Source organism: Schistocerca piceifrons, chromosome 11 (assembly GCF_021461385.2).
Source record: "Schistocerca piceifrons isolate TAMUIC-IGC-003096 chromosome 11, iqSchPice1.1, whole genome shotgun sequence".
Lineage (NCBI taxonomy): Eukaryota > Metazoa > Arthropoda > Insecta > Orthoptera > Acrididae > Schistocerca > Schistocerca piceifrons.
Genome location: NC_060148.1, coordinates 112933524 through 112947341, shown reverse-complemented (window position 1 = coordinate 112947341; position 13818 = coordinate 112933524). Strand labels below are relative to the sequence as shown.

At 41.2% G+C, this 13818-nt stretch overlaps 1 protein-coding gene across 2 annotated transcripts in view; it reads left to right on the top strand.

The window, feature by feature from the left end:
• The window catches only part of LOC124719995, a 517761-nt gene that overhangs the window by 295490 nt on the left and 208453 nt on the right, over positions 1 to 13818 (top strand). For both annotated transcript variants that reach the window (XM_047245223.1, XM_047245222.1), the window contains exon 12: positions 3904 to 4041. In XM_047245223.1, the coding sequence (XP_047101179.1) occupies positions 3904 to 4041 (138 nt within the window). The remainder of the gene's footprint in view (positions 1 to 3903; positions 4042 to 13818) is intronic.

Sequence of the window (13818 nt, the reverse complement as noted above, 5' to 3'; positions counted from 1 at the left end):
TTCTGAAACTTCCTTATTCCAAATCAGGTGTTTTATTGTTTGCTAGAAATTGCCTCCCTTCTGTAACCTCCTATTAATTTCGTTAGTTATTCTTCCATCCCTAGATATTCACTCCCTAAATCAGTGAAACTTCTACCACTTTGAGGGGTTCTCCATTCAAGGTAATATTTCCGTTGATCCCTTTCTCTCTTTCAAAAACCATTAGTTCACTCTTATCTTTATTTATTTTTACTCCATACCTTTTCATCATTTCCTTCCACACATTAAGTTGTAACTATACATCTACAACTTTATCACCCCATATTACCATATCATCTGCAAAAATCATCTTTTCGTCTCTTTCTTTTACTATATCTTTAACTGCGCTATTCATTCCCTCCATCACAACATTAAAAAGTGCAGGAGATAGAATACTTCCTTGCTTAAGTCCTTGTCTTATTTCGAAGCATTCAGAGTTCCCCAATGGTGTTCTAATTCTACAATTGCGTCCCCTCTACATTGTCTTTATTACATTAATGTATCCAGCATCTACATCTATCTTTTTCATTTCTTCCCAGAGTCTTTCCCTGTTAACTGACTCATATGCCTTTTCTATGTCTATAAAAACCATTATCACCTCTTTGTAATACTCCCAAGTTTTTTTCCATCAGTTGACAGATAGAAAATATCTGGTCGATCGTGCTTCTTCCTTTCATAAACCTATGCTGTTCTCCACTCAGCTCCTTTTCTATCTTTTCACTTATTCGATTTAGCAAACTTCTTTCAAAAATCTTGGCTGTGTGACTCATAAGGGTTATTCGTCTGTAGCTTTTGCAAAGTCCTTTATTGCCGTTTTTGAAGATGGGAACAATGTGTCCGCTTCTCCAATCGTCAGGTATTGTACTATCTCTCCACACACTTCAAATTACTATGAATTACTATAATTAATACCTCACAATCAACTGATCACTCTCACTCTTGACTAATGTTCACACTAGCACTTGCTACAACTAGGACTTTTTACTTATTCATTCTTCAGTCTTCATATTTCTGCTTCTGAATGTAAACCAGCCTCCTGTTGGGCGAATAGTCCGTATTTATAAAGCAACGTATCGAGCGTTCTCTGTACAAGAAAACAATAGAATATTCGCGACTTTTCTCGAAGAAGTGCCAGGCAGAATAACGTATCGAGATCACTAGAACGGCCGCGACTTTTCTCGTAGGTATGTGTTAGCTATCTATGTGCCAGACGGAAACGTATAAAATACGATGACGCGGACGCGCGTGCTACATAGGAAAGTATTACTACTCGATAAGTCGATTCAGTCGAGTCGACTGCCGAAAGAAACGAACGAATAGCATGCGGGTAGACTGACGGGGGCAGCGAGGGTGGTAATGCTGGTGGCCCCGCAAGAAGGGGAGGGAGGGGGTGGATGCGCGCCCCGCACGCCCCCCATATGTATCCGCCACTGGTGCATGCGTATTTTAACTTACCATAATGCGAGTGGACGAATCAGAATTGCTTTTCGTCTTCTTTCTTGTTACAAACTTATTCAGAGTTGGAAACTATCAGAACAGCACACAACACAAAAAGCAATGAACAGCACCACTTACATTAAATTCAAGTACAAGGAAGAACTGAGCTGATTAACAAATAAGCATTTGAACTCGAATAAGGCGAACAATGTATAACAGTTGGTCTTGGCTAAAGTAGGGGTAGGTGACAGCCGACAGTGGTCTCGACAAACCGTTAGTTTAAATCGGTATTGGCAAATTGTAATGTAGCGACCAAAAAGTTCCTGTTCGGACGCTCTACAGTCCAAAATTGGCATGCCACTCAAGTAAAATCGCCTGGACCCTCAGGTAATGACCCCATTGATGCTCCATGTTGAAGACACTCTCTTGGCAAAATCCCGTGTCCTTCTGCGTGAACACCTGCGTTGTTGCCCGCTTACTTCCTCGGCTAACAAAAATCATCGCCCCTTTAAGGCTTTTCTTAAGCGACTATAAGAGTGAAAACTGAAGATGTTTTATATGACGATCACTTTGGCTTTAGGAAAGGCACCTGAGAGGCAATTATGACGTTGTGGTTGATAATGGAAGCAAGACTAAAGAAAAATCAAGACACGTTCATAGGATTTGTCGACCCGTAAAAAGCGTTCGACAGTGAAAAATGGTGCAAGATGTTCGAAATTCTGATGATAATAGGTAAGGTATAGGGAGAGACCAGTAACATGCAATATGTACAAGAGCCAAAAGGGAATAATAAGAGTGGACGACCAAGAGTGAAGTCCTCTGATTAAAAACGATATAAGACAGGGATGTAGTCTTCGCTACTGTTCAATCTGTACATCGAAGAAGCAATGGTGGAAGTAAAAGAAAGGTTCAGGAGTGTAATTTAAACTCAAGGTGCTAGGGTATCAGTGATACGATTCGTATAACATTGTTACGCTGAATGGAATGAACAGTCTGATGAGTACAGGGTAGGGGTTGAGAGTAAACCGAAGAAAGGCGAAAGTGATGAGAAGTAGCAGAAATGAGAACAGCACAGGTTTAACATGACGATTAATGGTCACGAAGTATATGAAGTTAGGGAATTCTGCTACCTAGGCAGCAAAATTACCAACGACAGAAGGAGCAAGGCGAACATCAAAAGCAGCTGCTCACAAGCCACACATCACGCCGGTAAATGCCAAACGGCGACTCGCTCGGTGTAAGGAGCGTAAGCATTGTACAATTGAACAGTGGAAAAAGGTTGTGTGGAAAGACGCATCACGGTACGCAATGTGGAGATCCGATGTCAGGGTGTGGGTACGGCGAATGACCGGTGAACGTCATCTGCCAGCGTGTGTAGTGCCGACAGTAAAATTCGGAGAAGGTGGTGTTATGGTGTGGTCGTGCTTTTCATGGCTTGCTCCCCTTGTTGTTTTGCGTGGCACTATCACAGCACACTGATGTTTTATGCACCTTATTGCTTCCCACTGTTGAAGACTAATTCATGGATGGCGACTGCATCTTTCAACACGATCAGGCGCCTTTTAGTAATTCACGGCCTGTGGCGGAGTGGTTATACGGTAATAACATCCCTGTAATCGACTGGCCTGCACAGAGCCCTGACCTGAATCCTTTAGTACACCTTTAGGATGTTTTGGAACGCCGACTTCTTGCCATGCCTCACCGACCGACATCGATACCTCTCAGCGCAGCACTCTGTGAAGAATCGGCTGCCATTCCCCACGAAACCTTCCAGCAGCTGACTGAACGTATGCCTGCGAGAGTGGAAGCTGTCATGAAGGCTAAGGGTGGCCCAACACTATACTGAATTCCACCATTGCCGATGCAGGGTGCCACGAACTTGTAAGTCATTTTCTGCCAGGTGTCCAGATACTTTTGATCACATAGTGTATATGTGAATATTAGCTGCAAACTGTGTCGCAAATACAGTTAGTAGTAAAGAATTAATAAATTAAGACGTCATGCCTGATACGGCTTTTTTGTTTTTTTTTTTTTTTTGCATGTACAGTGAAAATGCAGTAAGCGATAAAGCTTTTGCCTTTTACCATTTTGTGTGCGGGTTTCGGGGATAAATAGTTTCACGAAGGTTTTAAATAACGTGTAAAGTTAGTTAGAAGTTGCTATGTGCCTTCATTCTCAAATACTGGATCAATAAATTTTGGCTATACACACGATGTGACGTACACCTCTTTCTCACCTTCACATCAACCCCTTTGATAGGTAGGTGTCGCTTGCACCCACAGCGCTTCCTTGCAGACAGCAAGTGATATTGGTATCAAGTTCTGTTGAAATCGACGCTGGGGTTTAGGAGGAGATGTGAAAAATACTTGCTTACAGACATACACTTTTGTAATACGTATGGATTACTTAGACTTGTGGATATAAATTAATTTTTGTATTTTGTCCTAGGTTGCGGACCAAACAGATATGGAGACAATTGTTCAAAACGCTGCTCATTTCTGAGTAGTGCATGTGAAGGGATGATATTTTGCACTAAAGAATTGTGTTCATGTGCACCAGGCTTGCAAGGAGCGAAGTGTGATAGACGTAAGTACTGTGTTAAGCTTTATTTCACACGTTAATCCGTGTCTGTATTTACGAGTCAATGCTCCAATAGGTTATCCTGACTTACGACTCTGTTTCTAACTGATTGTTTCTATTCATGCTGTTGACAGATTTTGAAATTTCTATATAATTTCACGTGAGACTTGCTTTCCACAAACATATTTAAAGTGTAGCAGCTGCTGCAGAGTATTAATACCCAATCTATATCAGTGTACTGCAGATAGCAAGACACAGTTAAGTTTGATCCAGCTGGTAGACAGAAAATCTGTAAAACTTGTAATGGCTTTGTTCTCATAGCTACTCCGTATCCAAGTTAAGCACTGTTTGCACGCCGTCTGGACTGATGCTGGCAAACGTGAAAGCAGGAATGTGTTCACATGTGCACACACACACACAAAGACATACACAAATACACACACACACGCACACACACACACACACACACACACACACACACACACATACACAGGTGATGCTCCAATAAAGACACATTGTCACATTCATTTACTCTAAGTAGCTGGCAGAAACTGGTTGTGCAGCTTGCTTCTACTTCCACGTTATTACTCTGCTATTCACAATGAAGTGCCTGGCAGAGGGTTCAATGCACCACATTCAAACTGTCTCTCTACCGTTCTACTCTCGAGCGGCACACAGGAAAAACGAGCACTTAAATTTTTCTGTACGAGCCCTGATTTCTCTTATTTTATAGTGATGATCATTTCTCCCTACGTAGATGCGTGCCAGCAGAATGTTTTCGCAATCGCAGAGGAAAATTTTGTTTTGGTGATTCAGATTGGATTAGAATATCCCGTCGCAACGAAAAACGCCTTTGTTTTAATGATTGACACTCCAATCGATGTCATCCGTCTGTCCCACCTGATGCTGATCCCACACTGCACATCAATATTGCAGAATGGGGCGGACAAGCGTGGTGTAAGCAGTCTCTTTAGTAGACCTGTTCCACCTTCTAAGTGTTCTGGGAATGAATCGCAGTCTTTGGTTCGTTCTAGCCACAACAATATCTATGTTATCGTTCAAATATAGGTTATTTGTAATTGTAATCCCTAAGTATTAGTGGAATGTACAGCCTTCAGTTTTGTGTGACTTTTTTAGATTTAGAAGGTTTATACTATTAAATTCACACTTTTCTTGAATCAGGGTCGATTGTCACTTTTCACCCCCCACAGATATCTACATCATTTTGCAAGTCGTTTCGGTCATCTGATGACTTTACAAGACGGTAGATGACAGCATCATTTGCAATCAAGAGGGCTACTCAGATTGTCTCCTATGTCGTTAGTATAGACCAGGAACAATAGCGTGCCTATAACACTTTCTGGGGAACGCCGGATATTACTTCTGGTTTACTCGATGACTTTCCGCCTATTACTACAAACTGTGACCTTTCTGACAGGAAATCACGAATCCAGTTGCTCAACCGAGGTGATATTCCATACGAAAGCGTTCTGGAAGTCTAAAAATATGGAATCTATTTGACATCCCCTGTCGATAGCACTCATTACTTCATGAGTATAATGAGCTAGTTGTGTTTCACATGAACGATGTTTTATGAATCCGTACTGAAAATGTGTCAATAAATTGTTTTCCTCGAGGTAATTCATGATAGTCGAACACAGTAAATGATCCGAAAACCCTACTGGATTTCAGTGTTAGTGATAAGGGCCTGTAATTCAGAGGATTACTCCTACTACCCTTTTTGGGTATTGGCGTGGCTTGAGAAATTTTCTAGTCTGTAGGTACGGATCTTTCTATGAGCGAGAGGTTCCATAGAATTGGAGGTATTGTATCAGCAAGTGTAGTGTAACGACGTAGGTTTCGTTTAAATGATTTTCATTTGACATATGACCATGCGCAGACTTCATCACCTACGCCGGTTACAAAACACTTCAAAATTATTAAAATTCTTTTTAAAGTTGTCTCTGAATGGTTCTTGAACGAAACTGTAATTAAAACATCATCATTTGAGTCGTATGCGCAGAGTTACGTCACTCAGTTCAGTTGGTTTGCGCAAACTTTTTTCAGTTTAGATGTCGTTTGTTTCTTCTCAGACATTATATTCATGCAAGTTATCTGCTTTAATAAATATTAAAACCACATTCAATTAACTTTTAAGACTCAAACTCGCGATGAACGTTGTCATAATTAATAATCTTGTCAAATAAATCAGTAATGCTTCTTCCTTAATATAATTCTTCATAAATAAATTCTCGGAACACGTATTCAAACTTTTGTAGTATACACTAGTTTATTATCTTCCTATATACTACATATAGACGTGAACCTGAGTCTTGACAAGATAGGACAGAACATTTACAACATGATTAAACTTTTTATGAAGCCATTGTTGTAGAAACATTACAAATTCTTATTTTTTCAGTTTTTAGAAGCACGACGCAACAACTCGGTTTCAGGATCTTCTGTTGCTCTTTGGCTGTCGACCCGCGACGTATAGTGGCCAGCTATTTTCTCTCTGGTCTCGGCAGTGAAGATGCTGTCTCCGTTCGTTGCGCCGCCCTCTCCGTACATGAAACATAAAAAAATACAAAACTTTAGATAATTCACAAACATTACAAATATTAAAAAATACATAAACAATAATTAAAACTTACATTCACCTGCAAACTGGGCTGACACTGGTGGATGGGTGACGGTTCAATTTCGCGTCCCACTACACAATCAATCTGGACCTGAGGCCTTGCCTTTATCAAGTGATTTAAGCTGTTTTGCTACACCGAGGATATCTACTTCTATGTTTCTCACCTTGGCAGTTATTGTTGAATGGATTTCAGGAATATTTACTTCGTCTCCTTTGGTGAACGAGTTGACTACAATTGATATGATTTACTCTAACTGATATACTAAGTGATCATGGACATGTGATGTAGACACTTTCTCAGTAGTGGCAGCATCCGCTCCTCAGGGCACGAACTCCCCGAGTTTGCGGAACTGATTCAGGAACCATCATGGTTTGTGACCAGCCAATCGGCCGTTGCACCTGTCTGTCTCCAAGACTTGCACATTTTGCTACAAGGTGACCTACATACCCCAACAAGGTTTGGGACATGTGGCCTTGGGAGAACAAACAAGAGCCATCGTATCCTCTGCCTGTTCTTTGCATCATTATGACAACTTTTACTAGTGGCAGCACGGTGCTTCGTCTCGCTGAAGATACATGCAGGCCTTTTGAGTACTGTAGAGAAACCAGCTGTCGCATGTAACGAGATTGCAGAATCTTGTATCGTCCGGTTTTTGAGAGATAATTACAGACTAATCAGGGACCCCAGTTGGTTCTGTGTGAATATGCGCTGTACGATAATGGCTGCATCATCAGCACGACCAGTAGTTGGTGTCACGAAATGAAATTCGTGTTACACGCTCAATTGTTCGTTCAATATTGTGGAAGGCGTATTATATCTCCAGCATAATTCATTAATCCGTAAGTGTAAATCAACACAATACGGCCAAGTGGGTTGCTATTTCTTCGAGTAATTTCATAATCATACCAAAAACTGTTGTTTACATCATATCGGTTATGAATACAATCACGAGTGTAATCAGATTTGATGCATGATAGTAGTTATACGAAAAGCTTGAAGACCTGTGCACGGTTACCATCAAATATAACGTTTTCATCTGGGAGATTCAGCTACGAATTTGAGATAATAACATAATTTGTGGCAGGTGTATACGATAGAAAACGTTTTTAATTTTATTTCATGTTATTATTATTCACAGTCTTTTACTAACTATCAAATGGAATTGTTTTTGAGAACTTGTTCATATATGGTTTTCATCAATAACAAATTATCGCTACCTTATGTCTGTGTTATTAAGAAATATTTACAAATTAATATGGTGAAGAAGCGAGAAAGGAAGCAAGGAACATTGGGTTTAACGTCCCGGCAACATCGACGTCATTAGAGATGAAGCACAAGCTGGGATTTAGGCAAGGATGGGGAAAGAAATCGCACGTGCCCTTTCAAAGGAACCATCCCGCCATTTGCCTGGAGCGATTTAGAGAAATCACAGAAAACCTAAATGTGTATGGCCGACGGCCGGACGCGAGTTTTAACCGTTGTCCTGCCGAATGCGAATCTAGTGTGCTAAGCGCTGTGCCACTTCGCTCGCGTGCCTTTTTTTTTGCTTCTTTGTTTTGTTTTGCTTTTTTTACTTTTTTGGTCATCAGTCTCCCGACTGGTTTGATGCAGTCCACCACCAAATTTTTCTCCTGTGCCAACCTCTTCATCTCAGAATAGCAACATACGTCCTCAATTATTTGCTGACTTCCTCTACAGTTTTTGCCCTCTACAACTGCCTCTAGTATCGCGGAAGTCATTCTCTCATGTTTCAAGAGGTGTCCTGTCATCCAGTCCCTTCTCCTTGTCAGTGTTTTCCACATATTCCTTTCCTCTCCGATTCTGTACAGAACCTCCTCATGTGTTATCTTATTAGTCCGCGTAATTCTAAACATTCGTCTGTAGCACCATATCTCAAAAGCTTCGATTCTCTTCTGTTCCGGGTTTCCCACAGTCTATGTTTCACTATCATATAATGCACTGCTCTAAACGTACTTTCTCAGAAATTTCTTCCTAAAATTAGGTTCTATCTTCGATGCTGCTAGACTTCTCTTGGCTAGGAATGCCAGTGCTAGTCTGCTTTTTATGTCCTCCTTGCTCCGTCTGTCTTTCGTTATTTTACTGCCTATGTAGTAAAATTCCTTAACTCCATCTACTTCATGGCCATCAATCCTCATATTAAGTTTCTCGGTATTGTCATTTCTGCTATTTCTTATTATTTTCGTCTCTCTTCGATTTACTCTCAATCCATATTGTGTACTCATTAGACTGTTTATTCCATTCAGCAAATCTTGTGATTCCTCTTCACTTTCACTCAGTCTAGCGATGTCATCAGCGAATCGTATCATTGATATCCAATCACCTTCAATTTCACTCCTGAACCTTTCTTTTATTTCCATCATTGCTTCTTTTATGTACAGATGATAGAGTAGTAGCGAAAGACAACATCGCTGTCTTACACCCATTTTAAACCGAGGACTTGGTTCTTGGTCGTCCACTATTTATTATTCCCTCTTGGCTCTTGTACAAGTTGTATATTACCCGTCTCTCCCTATAGCTTATGCCTATATTTCCAGGTCGATAAATCCTATGAACGTGTCTTAATTTTTCTGTAGTCTTGCTTCCATTATCAACCGCAACGACAGAACTGCCTCTCTCGTGCCTTTACCTTTCCCAAAGCCAAACTGATCGTCATGTAACAGATCCTCAATTTTATTTTCCATTCTTCTGTACATTATTCTTATCAGCAACTTGGATGCGTGAGTTGTTAATTTGATTCTGCGATAATTCCCGCACTTGTCAGCGCTTGCAGTCTTCGAAATAGTGTGGATGATATTTTACTGTCATTGTAAATTATCCTAAGGACAAACACACACACCCATGCCCGAGGGAGGAGTCGAACCTCCACCGGGACCAGCTGCACTGATTTTTTTTTTCATTCCTCAGCGACTTGTATTTCTGTATTCCTGAAATTCCCTGAGCATTTTTGTACTTCCTTCTTTCACTAACCAACTGAAGTATTTATTCGGTTACACATGGTTTCGTCACAGTTACCTTCTTTGTACTGATATTTCCCTTTCCAACTTCTGTGACTGTCTTTTTAGAGATGTCCATTCCTCGTCAGCTATATTGCCTACTGAGCTAGTCCTTATTGCTGTATGTATTGCCTTAGTATTCCTTAGTACTTCCATATCCATTTTCTTTGCGTATTGATTCTTCCTGACTAATCTCTTAATCTTCAGCCTACGCTTCATCACTACTACATTGTGATCTGAGTGCATATCTCATTTTGAGTATGCCCTACAATCCAGTATCTGATTTCGGCATCTCTGTGCGACCTTGATGTACTCTGACGGAAATCTTCCCGTATCACCCGGCCTTTTCCATGTATACCTGCTCCTCTTGTGGTCCTTGAACTGAGTATTCGCTATTACCAATTGGAATTTATTACTGCATAGTCTTTCTGCTCTCTCATTCCCTGGGACTATTTCATCTATTCCTTCTCCCACAACTGCATTCCGGACACCCATGACTACTAGATTTTCATCTCCCTTTACGAACTGCATTACCCTTTAAGTATCCTCATATACTTCCTCTATCTCTTCGCCTTCAGCTTGCGGCGTCGGAAAGAATACCTGAACTATTGTTGTCGGCGTGGGTTTGCTGTCCATTCTGATAAGAATCACTGAACTGTTCACAGTAACACACTCTCTACCGTACCTTCCTATACATAACGAATCCTACTCCCGCTATACCGTTTTCTGCTAGTGTTGATATTACCCCATACTCATCAGACCAGAAATCCATGTCTTCTTTCAACTTCACTCCACTGACACCTACTATATCTAGATTGAGCCTTTGAGTTTCCCTTTTCAGATTTTCTAGTTTTCCTGCCACGTTCAAGTTTCTGACATTCGACGCTTATTCTATCTTGTTCTTATGATCACCTCCCTCTTCGCAGCCGCTCCTGGAGATCCGAATGGGGAACTATTCCGAAATCTTTTGCCAATGCATATACCATCATGACACTTTTTGAATTAGAGGCCACATGTCCTGTAGATACAGGTTGATGTTAGTCCAGAGACTGGTTTGATGCAGCTCTCCATGCTACGCAATCCTGTGCAAGCTTCTTCATCTCCCAGTACCTACTGAAACCTACATCCTTTTAAATCTGTACATCCTTTTAAATCTGTTAAGGGTATTCATCTCTTAGTCTCCACAGTTCCCTCCAATACTAAATTGGTGATCCCTTGATGTCTCAGAATATGCCCTGCCAACCGATCCCTTCTTCTAGTCAAGTTGTGCCACAAATTTCTCTTCTATCCAATTCCATTCTATACCTCCTCATTAGTTATGTGATCTACCCATCTAATCTTCAGAATTCTTCTGTAGAACCGCATTTCGAAAGCTTCTATTCTCTTCTTATCCAAACTATTTATCGTCCACGTTTCACTTCCATACATGGCTACACTCCATACAAGTACCTTCAGAAACGACTTCCTGACAAATCTATACTCGATGTTCACAAATTTCTCTTCTTCAGAAGCGCTTTCCTTGCCATTGCAGTCTATATTTTATATCCGCTCTACTTCGACAATGATCAGTTATTTTACTCTCCGAATAGCAAAACTCCTTTACTACTTTAAGTGTCTCATTTCCTAGTCCAATTCCAGCAGCATCACCCGATTTAGTTCGACTGCATTCCATTATCCTCGTTTTGCTTTTGTTGATGTTCATCTTATATCGTCCTTCTAAGACACTGTCCATTCCGTTCAACTGCTCTTCCAGGTCCTTTCCTGTGTCTGACAGAATTACAATGTCATTGGTCAACCTCAAACTTTTTATTTCTGCTCCATGGATTTTAATACCTACTCATAATTTTTCTTTTATTTCCTTTACTACTTGCTCAATATGCAGATTGAATAACATTGGGGATAAGCTACAACGCTGTCTGACTGCCTTCCCAACCACTGCTTCCCTTTCATGCCCCTCAATTCTTGTAACTGCCATCTATATTCTGTACAAACCACAAATAGCCTTTCGCTACTGGTATTTTACCCCTGCCACCTTCAGAATTTGAAAGAGAGTATTCCAGTCAACGTTGTCAAAAGCTTTGTCTAAGTCTACAAATGCTAGAAATGTAGGTTTGGCTTTCCTAAATATATTTTGTAAGATAAGTCGTTGGGTCACAATTGCCTCACGAGTTCCAACATTTCTACGGAATCCAAACTGATCTTCCCCAAGGTCGGCTTTTACCAGTTTTTCCATTCGTCTGTAAAGATTTCGCGTTAGTATTTTGCAGCTGTGGCTTATTAAACTCATACTTCGGTAATTTTCACATCTGTCAACACCTGCTTTCCTTGGGATTGGAATTATTATATTCTTCTTGAAGTCTGCGGGTATTTCGCCTGTCTCCCACATCTTGTTCCCCAGATGGTAGAGTTTTGTTAGGTCTGGCCCTCCCAAGGCCGTCAGTAGTTCTAATGGAATGTTGTTTACTCCCAGGGATTTGTTTCGACTTAGGTCTTTCAGTGCTCCGTCAAACTCTTCAGGCAGTATCATATCTCCTATTTCATCTTCATCTAGATTCTCTTCCATTTCTATAATATTGTCCTCAAGAACAATAGACCCTCTATTGTATAGACCCTCTACATACTCCTTCCACCTTTCTGCTTTCCATTCTTTGCTCAGAACTGGGTTTCCATCTGAGCTCTTGATATTCATGCAAGTGGCTCTCTTTTCTCCAAAGGTCTCTTTAATTTTCCTGTAGGCAGTATCTGTGTTACACAGATACAGGTTGTGTCCTTAATGGAGTTATTTCTGTTGCCTTATGCTTCTACATACCGTTGATCGTTGTTGATTCTTCTTTAGGCGCAGTTTCCCAACCCAAAGACAAGAGACTGCCTGTTCATCCTTTGGCAGAATGAAGGTGTCTTCTTATGACGGAAGTCTTCGGCCGCCAATGTTGATTATAAATCGAAGTTTATGTAGTGGCGGGTTTCGAAAACAGAACTGAGGATGTTTTGATAACGAATCAAATACGCTGCTCCTAGACCATGGGCTTATAACGTTGGGAAAAGCCGGCTCTGTGTAACCAGCTGATAATTTCTTTTCCCTGCTTCTGACATGGCCCCTACTGCTATATGTTGCCGGTGGAATTGACTGCTTCTAGATATCATAGTTCTTATAATCATTACACTAAGAGACGCACACAGCTGTAAATACAGGCGCTCAGCTAAATGCCGTGTTCTTTGACTTCCGGAAGACGTTCGGTACAGTTCTCCACTGATGAGGAATGAAGTAAATACTAGCGTCTAGAATATCACACCAACCGTGTGACTGGATTGAAAAGTTTCAAGCAAACAGATCACAAATGTCATTCTGAATGGAGAGGCGTCTTCAGATTTGAAAGAAGCATTGGGCTTGCCCAAAGGGAGTGTTACGGCACCATTACTTTGACAATTACACTACTGGCCATTAGAAGTGCTACACCACGAAGACAATGTGCCACAGACGTGAAATTTAACAGACAGGAAGAAGATGCTGTGATGTGCAAATGATTAGCTTTTCATTCACACAAGGTTGGCGCCGGTTGTAAGACCTACAACGTGCTGACATGAGGAAAGTTTCCAAGCGATTTGTCATACACAAACAGCAGTTGTGATGCCTCGTGTAAGGAGGAGAAATGCGTACCATCACGTTTAAGACTTTCATAAATGTCGGATTGTAGCCTATCACGAATGCTGTTTATCGTATCGCGACATTGCTGCTCGCGTTGGTCGAGATCCAATGACTGTTAGCAGAATATGGAATAGGTTCGTTCAGTAGGGTAATACAGAACGCTAGATGCCAACGGCCCCGCATCACTAGCAGTCGAGATGACAGGCATCTTATCCATATGGCTGTATCGGATCGTGCAGCTATGTCTCGATCCCTAAGTCAACAGATGAGGACGTTTGCACGACAACAACCATCTGCACGAACAGTTAGACGACGTTTGCAGCAGCACGGACTATCAGCTCGGAGACCGTGGCTGCGGTTACCCTTGACGCTGCATCACAGACGGGAGTGCCTAAGATGGTGTACTCGACGACGAACCTGGGTGCACGAATGGCAAAATGTCATTTTTTCGGATTAATCCAGTTTCTGTTTAAAGCATCAC